Source organism: Giraffa tippelskirchi, chromosome 13, assembly GCF_054371585.1.
Source record: "Giraffa tippelskirchi isolate mGirTip1 chromosome 13, T2T-mGirTip1v1.2.pri, whole genome shotgun sequence".
NCBI lineage: Eukaryota > Metazoa > Chordata > Mammalia > Artiodactyla > Giraffidae > Giraffa > Giraffa tippelskirchi.
In genome coordinates, this window is record NC_137287.1 from 81,614,573 (window position 1) to 81,628,778 (window position 14,206).

The window sequence follows — 14,206 nt, forward strand, 5'->3', positions numbered from 1 at the left end:
CTTTGCGTCCGTCCATTTCGGGTCTCAGGAGAGTGTAGGAGATGGGGCAGTGAATGATTTCCTTCTGTTTATCGACCCTGCCTTCATTTCCACTTTTCTCAGCCAATCTGGGGTGAGGGGATCAAATCATTATTGTCTTGGATGGTCTTTCAGATGCCAGTGGATTCCACCTTTGTCTACCCTTGCCGATGCTCGGCTCACTTGTCTCTATCCAGTGAACTTCTGGATCCTGCTGCTCCCCCGTGTCCAGACCCACCAGGGCTTACAGCTCGTGTGGGATGGGCTTCTCTCTCTGGAAATCTGTCCATCAAGCCCTTCTGGACTCCATTGTCCCTTGACATCCCTGTATATGATTTTTACATTATCCAGATTTCTCCTTGCACTTCTAGGGAGCTCAGGCCTTCTGCATCCCAAGTGGAAGCAAAGACTGCCTAGAATGGCAGCTGTTGTTTTGAACACAAAGGACATTCCCTGCAAGCAGACTGTCCTGGCCCTGAGCTCCTAGGAGGCAGCCTGGCACTGAGGCTAGTGTCTCCTCCCTGTGAGCTGGAGGTGCGACCTACGGGGATGGCTTATGTCTGAAGGCTGTTTTGAGTGTGTAGCCATGCTTTATGGATCCCACTCATATCTCCTCACCTTTTTCCATTTCAGGTCCTTCCAATAGCCAGCCTCCTAAATCTACTTGCTTAGGGGTTTTCTCTGGGCCTCAAAGTCCACCCGGCCTGTGCTCAGTAAATTGAAATGTCACGGAATTAATATGCCTCAAAGGCAATCCTTAAGCAATGACGGGGAAGACTGGTGGATAAATATCTTGCTCCCGCCCCTTGGGTGCGAAAACCTGGAGGCTGTGTTCTATGCTATCTTCCCGCCCCCAGAAGTGGTCATCCCAGCCGCCGACACCAGGGACTTTCTGGGGACACAGAGCCCTTGGCTGCTTTCTCCTCCCTGTTTCACTCCCCCACTGCCTGGCTGGCCTGTCCTAGGATCACCTTTTATTTTATTATTTATTTATTTTTTTAAAGTTTTTTTTTTTATGTGAACCATTTTAAAATTTTTTATTGAATTTGTTACAGTATTGTTTCTGTTTTTCTGTTTTGGCTTTTTTGGCCACGAGGCATGTGGGATTCTAGCTCCTTGAACAGGGATCAAACCCTCAGCTCTTGCATTGGAAGGTGAAGTCTTAACCACTGAACCACCAGGGAAGTCTCTGAGATCAACTTTTAGATAAACTACTTGAATTTGAAATTGCTGTTTAGATTCCTTTGGGGAAACCCAATCGCAGGCAGGCAGGTCTTGATTCAGAGATGCCACCTCTGGGTGTTGTCTGGGGCTGGCACGGGCAAGGTGTTCACAGAAGAAAGGTAAACCCAGCCACTAGGAGGTGGACCTCACCAGAGGACATCAGGTACATTTCTAGGATGACAGGAGAGGAACGAGGGGCTCCTCTGCCAGCCTGTAATAACCGGAATATGAGAGTTCTGTATCTGGGATGCAGTTAGACTCTTTACTGCCTGTTTATGCTTATGTCTTGAAAGCATAACATAACTCTGAATGGGAGATTTAAATTCATAAGTATGTTGTTTTGCAAAACTGGCAGCAGTTCTTTCAATACAATACGTAAGATACATTACTGTGTTGCCTCCAGATCTCGGTGTTCTGTCTTTGTTATTATGTTTTGCTCTTAAATAAAGAAAATCTTTAGGACCACAGTCCTGTACATGTCTTATGAGGATTCCAAGAACCTTTCCATAAGCTACTTTCTAAGAAGCAATTTCTTTCTCGTCCCATAAAACTCCCCAAAGCACCTTAGGCGAACTCCAAGGCGCTGGGTATGTTCGCAAACTGCAAATGTAGCAGACATTCAATTACATCGAATTCATCAAAACCCTAATTGAGACAGGGATTCAAGCCTTATGGCCAAATCACTTTAATTTCAGATGGGGAGCAGACTCGGTCACGAACAGCCTTTCACGCCGGGACACCATTAGAGAAGCCCACGGGCACTCACTGGTAACTCTGCAAATGCAAGTGCGGAGCAACGTGAATGACGCTGCCAAGTGAGCCCCACGACTGGATTGATGAATCAGCTCAATTCCCAAAGTCCGTCCTGTGCTGCCACATCCTTCTGCCCCAGCTCCACTGCCCAGGAGGAATTCTTGGTAGATAAGGCAGCACCTGTGTCTCACCGAAGTTAAGTTTTCCTCCCAGCGATCAGAAGGCACAGGGACCAGGACCAGTCCTCTGAGGTCTTTCTATTAACACCTCCTCATTTTTTTTTTTTTTAATTTACTCATTCATTTATTTGGCTGTGTTGGATCTTAGTTGTAGCACATGGGATCATCACTATGTCATGCAGGATCCTTTGCTGTGGTGCACGGACTCTCGAGTTGTGACACACTGGTGTAGTTGCTCCACAGCATGTGGGATTTTAGCTTCCCAACTAGGGATCGAACCCTCATCATTGGAAGGCAGATTCTTAACCACTGGACCAGCAGGGAATTCCCAACACCTCATCTTGCTTCTCATTTTCTCCCCAACCTTCCCATTCCTCCCCACTGGCATCCCGTGGTTGTTCAACTATATATTTTTTTAACTTTTTTTAATTGGCGGATAATTGCTTTACAATGTTGTGGTGGTTTCTGCCATATATCAGCATGAATCAGCCATAAGTATATATATGTCCGTCCCTCTTGAGTCTGTCTCCTACTCCCACCCCATCCCACCCCTCTAAGTTGTCACAGAGTACTGTGTTGAGTTCCCTATGTCATACAGAAACTTCCCATTAGCTATCTATTTTACATATGGTAATATGTATGTTTGGGCTCAGCTGGTAAAGAATCCACCTGCAATGCAGGAGAACCCAGTTTGATTCTTGGGTCAGGAAGATCTCTTGGAGGAGGGCATGACAACCCACTCCAGTATTCTTGCCTGAAGAATCCCCATGAATAGAGGAGCCTGGTGGGCTACAGTCCATGGGGTCACAAAGAGCTGGACATGATTGAGCAACTAAGCACACAGCACATGTTTCAATGCTACTCTCTCAATTCATCCCACACTTTCCTTCTCCTGCTAGGTCCACAAGTCTGTTATCTACGTTGAGTCTCTATTGCTACCCTGCAAATGGGTTCATCAGTACCATTTTTCCAGATTCCATATGTAAACATTAACATATGATATTTGTTTTTCTCTTTCTGACTTACTTCACTCTGTATAACAGGCTCTAGGTTCATCCACCCCACTAGAACTGACTCAAATTCGTTCCTTTTTATGGCTGAGTAATATTCCATCACATATATGTACCACAACTTCTTTCTCCATTCACCTGTCAATGGACATCTAGATTGCTTCCATGCCCTGCTACTGTAAATAGTGCTGCAATGAACATTGGGGTAGATGAGTCTTTTAGAATTGTGGTTTTCTCAGGGTATAAGCCCAGAAGTGGTATTGCTGGATCATATGGTAGCTTTACTTCTAGTTTTAAAAGAAATCTCCATGGGCTTCCCTACTGTTTCAGCAGTAAATAATCCACCTGCAATGCAGATGTGGGCTGGATTTCTGGGTTGAGAAGATCCCCTGGAGAAGGTAATGGCAACTCCAGGATTCCATTCCAGTATTCTTGCTTGGAAAATCCCACGGACAGAGGAGCCTGGTGGGCTACAGTCCATGGGGTCACAAATGAGTTGGACATGACTTAGTGACTAAACAACAACCTATTGTTCTCCATCGTCCCTGTATCAACTTACATTCCCACCAACTGTGCAAGAGGGTTCCCTTCTCTTCACATCTTCTCCAGCATTGTTTGTAGATTTTTGATGATGGCCATTCTGTATCGTTAATAAGTTCTGCCAATGGGTAGGCCAAATTATTGCAGTGATTGAGGGTGGAATCTGGAGACAGCGACCCCAGGGAACCTTATTCTTCTCAGAGCTGATAATGGTGTCTGACCGTACTAGTGTGTACCATGTGGACGAAGCACTGCTGAACAAGCTCTGTTTCATCCTTACAGTGATGCTAAGAGGTAGATGTCCTTGTACCCACTCTACAGATGAGAACACTGAAGCTTAGAGAGGTGACATAACTTCTCCAAGGCTCCATAGCCAGCAAATGGCAGAGCCAGTATTCAAATCCAGGCGTATCTGATCCCTGGGCTCATGTTCTTTCCAAAACATCATTTTTCTCCCTCTGCAAAGACTTTTGGGATTCTACAAAGGTCTGAAAAAGAGAGCTGGGTAGGCTTGGAACTCTCCAAATGGGCACAGGACAAGGAGAGTCAGGAGGGAGGTCAGAGCCAGAATCACCACCTGGCTCCTCTAACACCGTCGTGGTTGGTGCTTCTCCCTCTGATCATGTGAGAGGAGCTTGGCAAGGCCCTTCCAGGGGGGAAAAGTGACTGATCCCAGCACTTGCTGAAACTCAGGAAGCAATTTGTCTTTTCTGCAGGTGTTCTAACCAAGCCAGTGATTAACCGCATTGCTAATAAATTATGAAACACAAGTGCATTCAGCACACCTCCTATGTAATTAGTTGTGTGGCATTTACTCGGCACTTTTCAGCCATGTGTTTCATTTCTTTACATTATTTCTCCCCCTTTGGGCTTGACTTTGCATCAAGCTTCAGGTACAAATGACTAATGAACTAGTGACAACACTAATACCGGCTGAGCTAACACTCCTACTGCTAATGGTGACGATGCTAATTAAGAGAGTGCTGACAGCTACGGGCTCTGCGGAATGTGCGGAATGTGACTATTCATCTCCAGGAGGCAATGAGAGGGCGGCCAGCATAGATGGGGGCCAGGGAAGTACAAACGGCCCCAAAGGCGAAGATGGGCACTCACATTTTGGGGGCACTAACTACATTTACAAGAGATCTAAAAAATGCCACGTCGCGGTTCCATAAAATCTAAGACGAGACAACAGATTGAAAAGATGAAGAAAGAAAACATTCAGTCTAGCAAGTCAGATGTAACTTGAACACCACATATGGACCCAGCTGTCCAGCAGCCCCTTCTGGGGGTGAGCATCCAGCTGTGGGCTCTGGAGTCAACCCCTGATGGGATCAAGGTGTCCCTCTGCCTGTAGCCCAGAAGCAACAAACCAACCAGGCGACCCAGACAAACCACTCGGCATGAAGATGATGGGAATGAAAATCAGGCAGTAAGGGGGGCAGTAGTACCAGGGAGCAGCCGGCCTTTGAAACTCTGGGGTCCGCATGAGAGTCGGTGGTTCTGGGTGCCCCTGGCCAGGGTCTGGGAAAGGATGTGGGAGAAGGTTTGCAGGAGCTTCCTTAGCCCTACAAACCAACCAGCTGCTTCCAGCAGAATCTGCATCCTTCCTCCGTTAGCGAGGGGGCTGGTGGGGTCCCCAGGTTCCTCAGTACTGCAAGTGGGAGACCCTCATGGGCTACTGGAAGTCACTTTTCCTAGAAGATATGGAGTCCTGGCTGTTTGGGCAGAGAGCTCAGGACTGTGTTTCTGAATAGTCTTTCTACGAAAGAAACAAGGGCATCAGAGCCAGCCTGGGGCGGGGGGTGCTGCAAACCCCCAGCTGTCACTGCAAGGCCGCGGATGCCCAGCAGCCTCACATGCTGGTGACATCAAGTGTCTTCTCCAGATTTTCCAAGACAGACACCAGATGCACACGGGCCCCACGACACCTCCTAACAGTGGAATAGTCTTTATAGATAAAACGCAGGCATGCAAAGCCTCTCATGACCCCAAAGTGAGCTCAAGTGGACACAGAAGTCAAATGTTTGATCCTTATAGAAAAAGAGAGAACGCTCCCCAAACTGTGACAAGTGAAGAAAAACAATCTGTCATCTCCTCTCCCTCCACCCCATTAACTCCATTTCCACTCCTAAGGTTGGTTTACATCATTCCAGTTTAGATCAGTAACGCAGCAAAATGAGGGTGACACCCTCAGATCTGCAGGCTGGTTACCTATGCATGTGGCTCTTGAACTCCATGATCCATCAGCCCAGAGACCAAATCACGGTGCCTGGGTTTCCAGTCCTGCCTGGGCCAGCCTCTCAGGGCATGAGACCCCATGTCACCTGACCCAAGACCACTGGCCCTTGAGTGCGCTCAAGGGAGACAGGCCGCTGCCTTACCTCCACAAGGGCCCCACTATGCCGCGTTTTGTGTGAGTCTCACCTGCCCCGCAAAGAGCCCACAGACACCGATGATGCACAGAATGTTGAACACAGCGGAGCCCACGATGGTCCCCACGCCCACGTCGCCCTTGGTGATGAAGACTCCTGAAATACAGACTGAGGTTAGCTAGCTGCTATGGTGGGCTGCGTCCAAGGTGGGTGCAGGGCGGGAGGGGGTAGATTTTTATTTATTTATTCATTTTCTATTGGATAATAGTTGCTTTACAATGCTGTGTTGGTTTCTGCCGTAATACAAAGTGAGTCAGCCATATGTATACATATATCTCTTCCCTCTTGAGTCTCCTGCCCTGACCCCATCCCACCCCTTTAGTTCATCACAGAGTATCAAACTGAGCTCCCTCTGCTATACAGCGGCTTCCCACTAGCTATCTGTTTTACACATGGTCAAATATGTACACATGTCAATGCCACTCTCTCAATTCATCCCACCCACCCCTCCTGCCACCACCCCATGGATACCTCTGTTCTTGACATTTGTATCTCTATTCCTGCCCTGCAAATATCTTCATCAGTGCCATTTTTCTAGATTTCATGTATATGTGGGGGAGTTTTTGTAAGTGTTAGTTAGACTGTTCTCAGGATCTATAGGAAACAGCCAAGGGTTGGAGAGAACTTTCCAATCTCTATTGGAGCCTCTGTCCATAGGACCATTGGAACTGGGTCTGGGACCCATTCATGCAAAGCAAAAACACCACTTTAATAAGATGAAAACAGCCACTCCAGAGCGGGGGGAGGCTGGTGCTCTGCCCTTCGGGGTCTCAGGGCTCCCGTTTCCAGAACCCTCGTTCTTCAGGGAGGACAGAGCTGAGATGTTCCCCAGGGTGGCACCTACCTATGACTGATGTGAACAGCTCCGGGGCCGAACTGCCCGCCGCCATGAATGTGGCTCCCGCCACATCCTCACTGAGGTGCAGGCGCTGCAGGGGAGCAAAAGCATAGGTGAGTCAGGTTTCTCCTGGAATAGTGGCAACTGTGACTCCCCAGGTCCCAGCTCAGTCCCTCCTCAGCATCCTCTTCTCCCCAGCTAGACCACACCTCCTCTTTGGGCAGTATCAGGGAGGCAGCTACATGTTCCCTCCAAGTAAAGGCTCTGACAAGATCTAGGGATCCCAAGCCAGATGCCCTGGGGGCTGCAGAAATAATAGGGGGAGGGGAGTGGTCTTGCGAGGCAGGGTGGGCCTTCACCTCCTTTTTAAAAGCTCAGTTCCCTCTATGTTGCCAAATATTCCTGTTTATAGAGATGCCCAAATCCACATTTTTATGTAAAAGATTCTGACTTTTTTCACTGTCTTGCTTATGTTCTCAGGCTAAATTAGGCTCATGGTAACCAGTTTTTGAGCCTTGAGTCTGGGAGGCTACAGAGGATTTGGGGCTGGGGAGGGTCACCCATCCTCAATGCAGCCTTGAAGTCTGGGGTAGAGGGAATGGGGGGCGGTGAGAATGAGTAGGAAGAAATGGTGAGTCCCGCCAAGATGATCCACACAACGAGCTCTCCAGGTTACCTTGCTTGCTTACCCAAAAGGTGATTTGCAAGAAGACACGTGAACTGAGGATGGGTGGTGTGGGGAGGTGGCGTGGGGAGCCTTTCTGCATTTACTCCTGGCCCAGAAAGGAAGCTGCTGGCTGTCAGTAAATAGGCGGCTCCCTTGGGCATTCCAGTTTAAGGGACCCTGGTCCCTCTTCCAGCAGCACCACAGCTGCACTTCCCCACTCAGCCATTGAGGGGCAGCACGGCCTCGGTGAAGGCCCCTGGCTCCACTGACCCGTCTGAGGCTGCCACGGAGCCCTGCTGAACATTTTGACCTGGAAACCTGGGTTCCCTGGATCTTGACTGAACAGTAAACTTTGCAGGTGGTTCTGAGAAGACCCTAAGATGGAGGTGCGGCTGTCTGAAGGTGAAAGGTGTGGCCGCGAGGGTGGCCGGGCATCCTGTCTTCCTGGGCAGGTACCCCAGCAGTGCTCAGGGTCCACGGCTGGTTTGCCCAGGCTCGCCAGGAGCTGTGAGCCTCATTCTGCAGTGTCTGCTCCAGCTGGGGCTCCCACTGGGGCGTTAGCTGTGGAGTCCACCCCTGGGCTCATGCATGTCCTCTTCCTCTCTCTGCTTCATTCATCACATTGCTTCTTCCTCCTGGGCCTCCCCTCCTCTTTCACCCCTCATTCATGTCAACTCTGGCCGCATCTCACTGGGTCTTGGCATCACCAGCTGGTTGGGGGAGTACTTCCTGCCTTCGGACCATCTCCATCCATCAGAACAGTCGTCAAAAGCTTTCCAGCTTCCTCCTAAGGAACTCCTATGTCTGGGCCGGGCATCCTCAGGGCTCCCCACGTGCTGAGTCTTGTCCCTGGGTCTCCCAGCTCAGTTCTCCCACTTGGACTCTTGGCTTACATATCTGTCTTTGTAAGACACTGCCACTGAGACCGCTGCTCCCGTCATGCCCCTGCACAAGCCCTTCCCTGATCCCAAGGCGAGTCAATTCCCTCTTCTCTCTGCATGTCCAGCTCCAGCACTTCACCTGTCCCCAGGTCTCAGTCTGGAGCTGCTCTGAGCCTCATGCCCCATGATGGCCAGGATCACACCACATTTCACCTTGATTCCTCCCCAAGGGCTGTGCTTACAGGTGCCATGTGTGTCCCCAGTGGAGGAGAACACATTCTGACAATTGCATGTACATTTCCAGCACCAGGTCTTAACTTGGCTATTAAACAATGTGTGGTAAAGAGAGTGGTTGGCTTTGTATGAGGACTAAACTGCCCATGGTGGATTTTAGAGACCACAGATGACCCCGACTACTGGTACTTCAGTGCCTCCCCTTCTTCTCCACCAGGTGACCCTGTTCTCAGGTTAAACTGCTTTGGACAAAAGTCTTCCACACTGGCCGGCCATCCATTTCAGAGACCAGCTCTCTCACTTCCCTTCTCCCACCTCCACTGTACAGAGGAACCCACTCCTGGGGTCTCTCTAGGGTTGCTGTGGGCTGATTCTCTTCCAAGTACACAAAACTCACTGACTTCAGGAGGTGGAAGAAACTGCTTAAGCTAGTAGTTCTCAAGTGTGGCTTCCAGACCAGCACATCACCTGGGAACTTATTGGAAACGTAACTTCTGTCCCCCACTGTCCCCCAAGGCCCAGTGACTCGGACTTGGGGGGGAGAGACAGTCCAGGCTGAGGGCAACGTGAAGGAACAGGAGTTCCAAACAGACAGGAGGTGCGCCTGGGAGAGAGACACTTTCTGAAAATGGGATTCTGAATTAAAGATAAAACAGAAAGCTTCCAGATAAAGGAAACTAAATTCCAAATCAGAAAAAGAGATGAAAGAAGCAAGAGAATGAAAGAGCTCTGGATATGCTAAATATTTTCAGATGAAAGGGACGTAATCAGCCCTGGCGTCCCCTGGGCTGACTTCGAAGAGACCCTTTCCTGGTCTCTGTGGCCAGTTCTTTCATTGTCTTGCCTTTTGGGGCCCTGCTTGGAGTATTTCTGCACATGAGAGGAAGTGTGGTGGAGGTGTGGCTGAAGGCTTCTCACTCTTCGAGGACTTCATGAATCACGGGGGAGGGTTATGGCGGCAGAATGAAAGGGAGGGGAGGAAGGTGGAGGAACGAGGAAGGAAGAGTGAGACTTAAAAGAAAAAGAAAGTGGGAACAGAATACAAACAGCATTTCGAGTTATGCCAAATAGGGCAGGGAGAGCTGGCCGAAAGGGTTAAAGCCCAGCTATGTATCGGCACGGGCTTCTCTGGTAGCTCAGTTGATGAAGAATCTGCCTGCAATGCAGGAGATCTCGGTTTGATTCCTGGGTCGGGAAGATCCCCTGGAGAAGGGATAGGCTACCCACTCCAGTATCCTTGGGCTTCTCTGGTGGCTCAAATGGAAAAGAATCTATGCCTGCAACGTGGGATGTCTGGGTTCGATCCCTGGGTTGGGAAGATCCCCTGGGAAAGGGAAAGGCTACCCACTCCAGTATTCTTGCCTGGAGAATCCCCATGGACAGAAGAGCCTAGTGGGCTACATCCATGGGGTCTCAAAGAGTTGGACACTACTGAGCGACAAAGCACAACCCAGCACAGCATGGACGGGCACACCGAAACTCTAAGCAGACCAGTGAGTCTCTGGGCTACCACTGCCCACGGCTCTGAAGCATGCTGGTGCCTGGCCTTCCTGCCCGGCAGCACGCAGGGCTCCTCGGGACCTCAGTGGAGGAGGCTGGAACAGTTCCGGTGGTCAAACATGTACCTCACAGATCTTTTCCAAGGAGGGGACGAAGAAGTCGTCACACACAATGGCCAGCGCGTAGAACATGTACATGGCCTGGAAGAAATGAGAGAAGGTGTTAAAGTCAGAGTCAGGGCAGAGCCCCTGGGGTGAGGGTCAGGCAACCCTTTGCTTCAAGAACATCCTGTCTTCATTAATTCAGCAGCTTATACTATATACTGAGTCTCTGCAACGCCTGCCACCTATCACATGCCCACCTCGTCCACCTCCTAGATCCCCAAGTGTGCCATGGATGCTTCCCCAGGGCCTTTGCAATTGCTGTTCCCGCTGCCCAGAAAATGTTCCCTCTAGATCACCTTGCCTCAGTCCTCCATGTACTTAGGGCCTCTGGGTTAATGTCAATCTAAGCAAAAGGCCTTGGATTCCCTTCCCTCCCCATCCCCCATATTCTGCTTTGTTTTTCTTGACCTATTTTATGTACACAGGCTAAAAGCCCCAACTCCTCTTACAAGTTCATAAACTCTCTCTCCAAGATCATGTTCCAATAGTATGTATCGATCTTCCTTGAAGTAAGAAGCTTTGTCTAATGTACACCAGTGCCAACACTTGGATTAGGATAAGAAATGAGCAGATTTGCCAGATTTGTGCTTTCAAGGGTGAAGGCTACTGAAAACCAAGTTAGTTCCATGCCCGAGGCAGCGTGAGGTAGGACACCCACCCACAGATACTCTGTGACAAGGCTCCTCTGGACACCTAGGGGCCTGCCAGGCCATGGGCTTCTTTCTAGCTCAGAGGACCTCCTGGCATCTGAGGGCAGCCTGCCACTTTGCTTACAAGAAACTCTCTTCCAACTCTTTGCTATGTTACCTACTAGCAGCCAGGTTCCCACTGGGAAAACAAACAAAACAGAACAAGATATTGATGGGGTGCTGTGTGTGTCGGGGGACAGGGGGATGAAGGAACTCTGTACCTTCTGTTCAATTATGCTGTGAACCTAAAACTGCTCTAAAAGGTCTACCATTAATAATAATAATAAAACAATAGTATAAAAGAACAAAACAAATGTACAAAGTCATACTTGAAGATGCAAAGGATCTACTGGAAGCGGTGACATGGATGATTCTATCAATACACTGGTCCAAATACTTTAGAGAACGAGGCATTTGGAGATTAATTTGACCATTCCTATATTTCCAAAGGATAATATAATATCATCATTTACAATGATAACAATACTACCACTATTAATAATATTTGCCCCTCTTTGTCAGGCCAGGAATTAAGTCAAGTTCTGGTAGTCTCAGTACTCCTAACTCACATGGGAGGCAGGGAGTTACTGACCATCTCCCAGACACCACAGAGGACATCTTAACTTCTCCAAGGATCCTCTCCAAGCCTGCCCACAGGGCCATTGTCACCCCATGCAGAGGTTGTTTTTGATTTCTGCCCCATCTCCGCTTCCTATTTCAGCTCACTTACTAATGACTGCCTTCGCCAGGCACACAGAAGGAGGGACAGTTTCAGAATCCTAGTCAGCCACTTCTGGGGGCTGCCTTATTTATTTATATGATGTCCTTATTATTCATATTTGAAAAGGTTTATTTTGATTGCGTGTTCACATAAATATACCATTTAGACACAAGAATAAATGTGATCAGCATGAACAGGAGTAAACCCTTGCTACCTCTGTATTTGGAGTGAATCCCTCTTTTCCTCTATAAATGAATGGACCATAAACAGTGTTGCAATAAAAAATATCTTTAAGCATATATCTTTTTGCATTTCTAGGATAAGCTTCCAGATGGGGAGTTGTTGGATAATGGTCTTTAATGTTATTATTTTCACAAGGTGAACTGCAAAACACAAGACAGATTGGAAGTCTCAAAAAGGGTTGAGCTGGTCCAATACCCTGGGACTGCTCATGTGGAGCCTAGGCCAATGGAAATGCGGCTCAGCTACAGCAACCAAGGCAGGTGAATGCAGGTCATGCTCTAAAGATGATGAGTGAAGATGTCTAGGGGAGGAGGGCGTCTGTGTGAGCTGCAGCTCCAGTCTCAGACCACAAGGGCTTTTCTTCCCTGGAATGCACCAGGACATCTCTACTCAGACACCGACCCGTCTGCTGCCAGGGACCATGGGCCATGTTTCAGGTTTATGTATCTTCAAGAGAAGGGAGGCAGCTATGTCCTTCACATGCTCCTCACTATCCTGTTCCAGGTTTGCCCAGAATGAGGGCCAGGTTTGCCTGGAGTGAATAGGTTCCAAGACAGGAGCACTCAAATAGTAGCTGGTGTCGTCTTCTGAAGCTGTTCAGGGAAGTGGCCAAGGAGCATGCCTGGCACAGCGACTGCTGGAAGAGGCAGCCCGCAGCCTTGGAGGAAGCCCAGGATGGGGTCAAGGACCTCGCACCCAGTCCTGGACTTGACACTTCCAAGCTGTGTGAACTTGAGAGACTATCCTTAGCTCGCTAGCCTTCAGCATGAACCCCACCACGCTCTCTAGTTAGCTTCTGTGGCTGCTGGAGGGGAGCAAATGGAAAAAAAAAAAGCCAAGACATGTCCCAGTCATTGCTGCTGTCTCAGCTGAGACTGATCAAGCTCAACCCAGTTCTGCTGAATCCCAAACACCCACAAGCTAAATAAATGTTTATTGTTGTATGTTGTTGAGGTTTTCAGGCCATTAGTTATACAGCACTATTGTGGCAACAGCTTAACAGCTACAGCCAAGGTGATGAAAAGAGCCATAGTGAAAACAATAATAACAAGAAGTAACTTCCAAGAAATTTAAACTTTCCTGTTGTTCTGAATGACTATATATTCAGCTTTTATAGCCTCCCTGGAACTAGCCATGACCACTCACACAATTTTGGGCAATGGGAATAAGGGACAGATTCAAGTAAAGTTACCCTTTCTTCCTGCCTTGAACTCAGATGTGATGTCTAGAATGCCAGCAGACATTATGTGACCATGAGACAATAAACATGACAATACATACCAACATGCTAAGGGTACCAGAGCCCTGAAGAATGCTATTCACCAGCTGATCTAATGCCAGAAACCACCTGCCTCTGTACTTCTTAGTAGGTGATAAAATGAATCTCCTATTTGCCTCAGTCCCCATTAGTTGGGATTTCTGTACTTGCAGCCATGTGCCTCCCTAACAGATACAAGGCATAAAAGATTCATTCTGCTGGGTATGGGTGAAGGAGGTCAGAGAAGGCTTCACAGAGAAAGTGGCTAATGAACTAGGATTTTGAAAGATAAATTCCATTTCATCAGGCAATTTAAAAAGTTGATTGGGACTAATAAACTAGAGAACTTGAGTAAAAATAGTTAAACTGCAAAATATCTAAGGTAACAGGAAGTCATCATGGCCTGGGGCTTAATGGGAGTGAACAGGCTCTAGCTGAAATGTTGATACACATAAGGACTTCCGAATCGTGAGGGCAAATGTATCCCACCAGCATGACATTAGCCCCGCTGTTTTATGTGGCATCTACAGTCAGCGGTTTTCACAGACAATTTCCTTTACTGCATTATCTGTACTCGTGTTTCTCTGTCTTTAATTTCAGTGGAGGTGGTGCTGGAGAAGCAATTTCTAGAGAAGACTGTAGAAATCTGGCTTTGGTAGAAATCACTCTAAATCTCCCAGGGAATATGATTAGAATAAACAACAACAAAAAGATCTTCCTTTTTCCATCTCTGTCTTTTTCATGGTTTCAAGTGATCATATACGATTAAACTTGGAAAAAAGTTTTTTCTTTAAAAATCATTCTCCCCCTTGAAAAGTTTGGTGCCTGGTGGGCTCTATGATGCTATGGCAG

At 48.2% G+C, this 14,206-nt stretch overlaps 1 protein-coding gene across 2 annotated transcripts in view; it reads right to left on the reverse strand.

Moving 5' to 3' along the window:
* SLC24A3 (solute carrier family 24 member 3) overlaps nucleotides 1-14,206 on the reverse strand; it is a 424,237-nt gene that overhangs the window by 98,019 nt on the left and 312,012 nt on the right. For both annotated transcript variants that reach the window (XM_081558604.1, XM_081558603.1), the window contains 3 exons: nucleotides 10,405-10,479; nucleotides 7,004-7,088; nucleotides 6,152-6,255 (listed from right to left, as the gene is read on the reverse strand). In XM_081558604.1, the coding sequence (XP_081414730.1) occupies nucleotides 6,152-6,255; nucleotides 7,004-7,088; nucleotides 10,405-10,479 (264 nt within the window). The remainder of the gene's footprint in view (nucleotides 1-6,151; nucleotides 6,256-7,003; nucleotides 7,089-10,404; nucleotides 10,480-14,206) is intronic.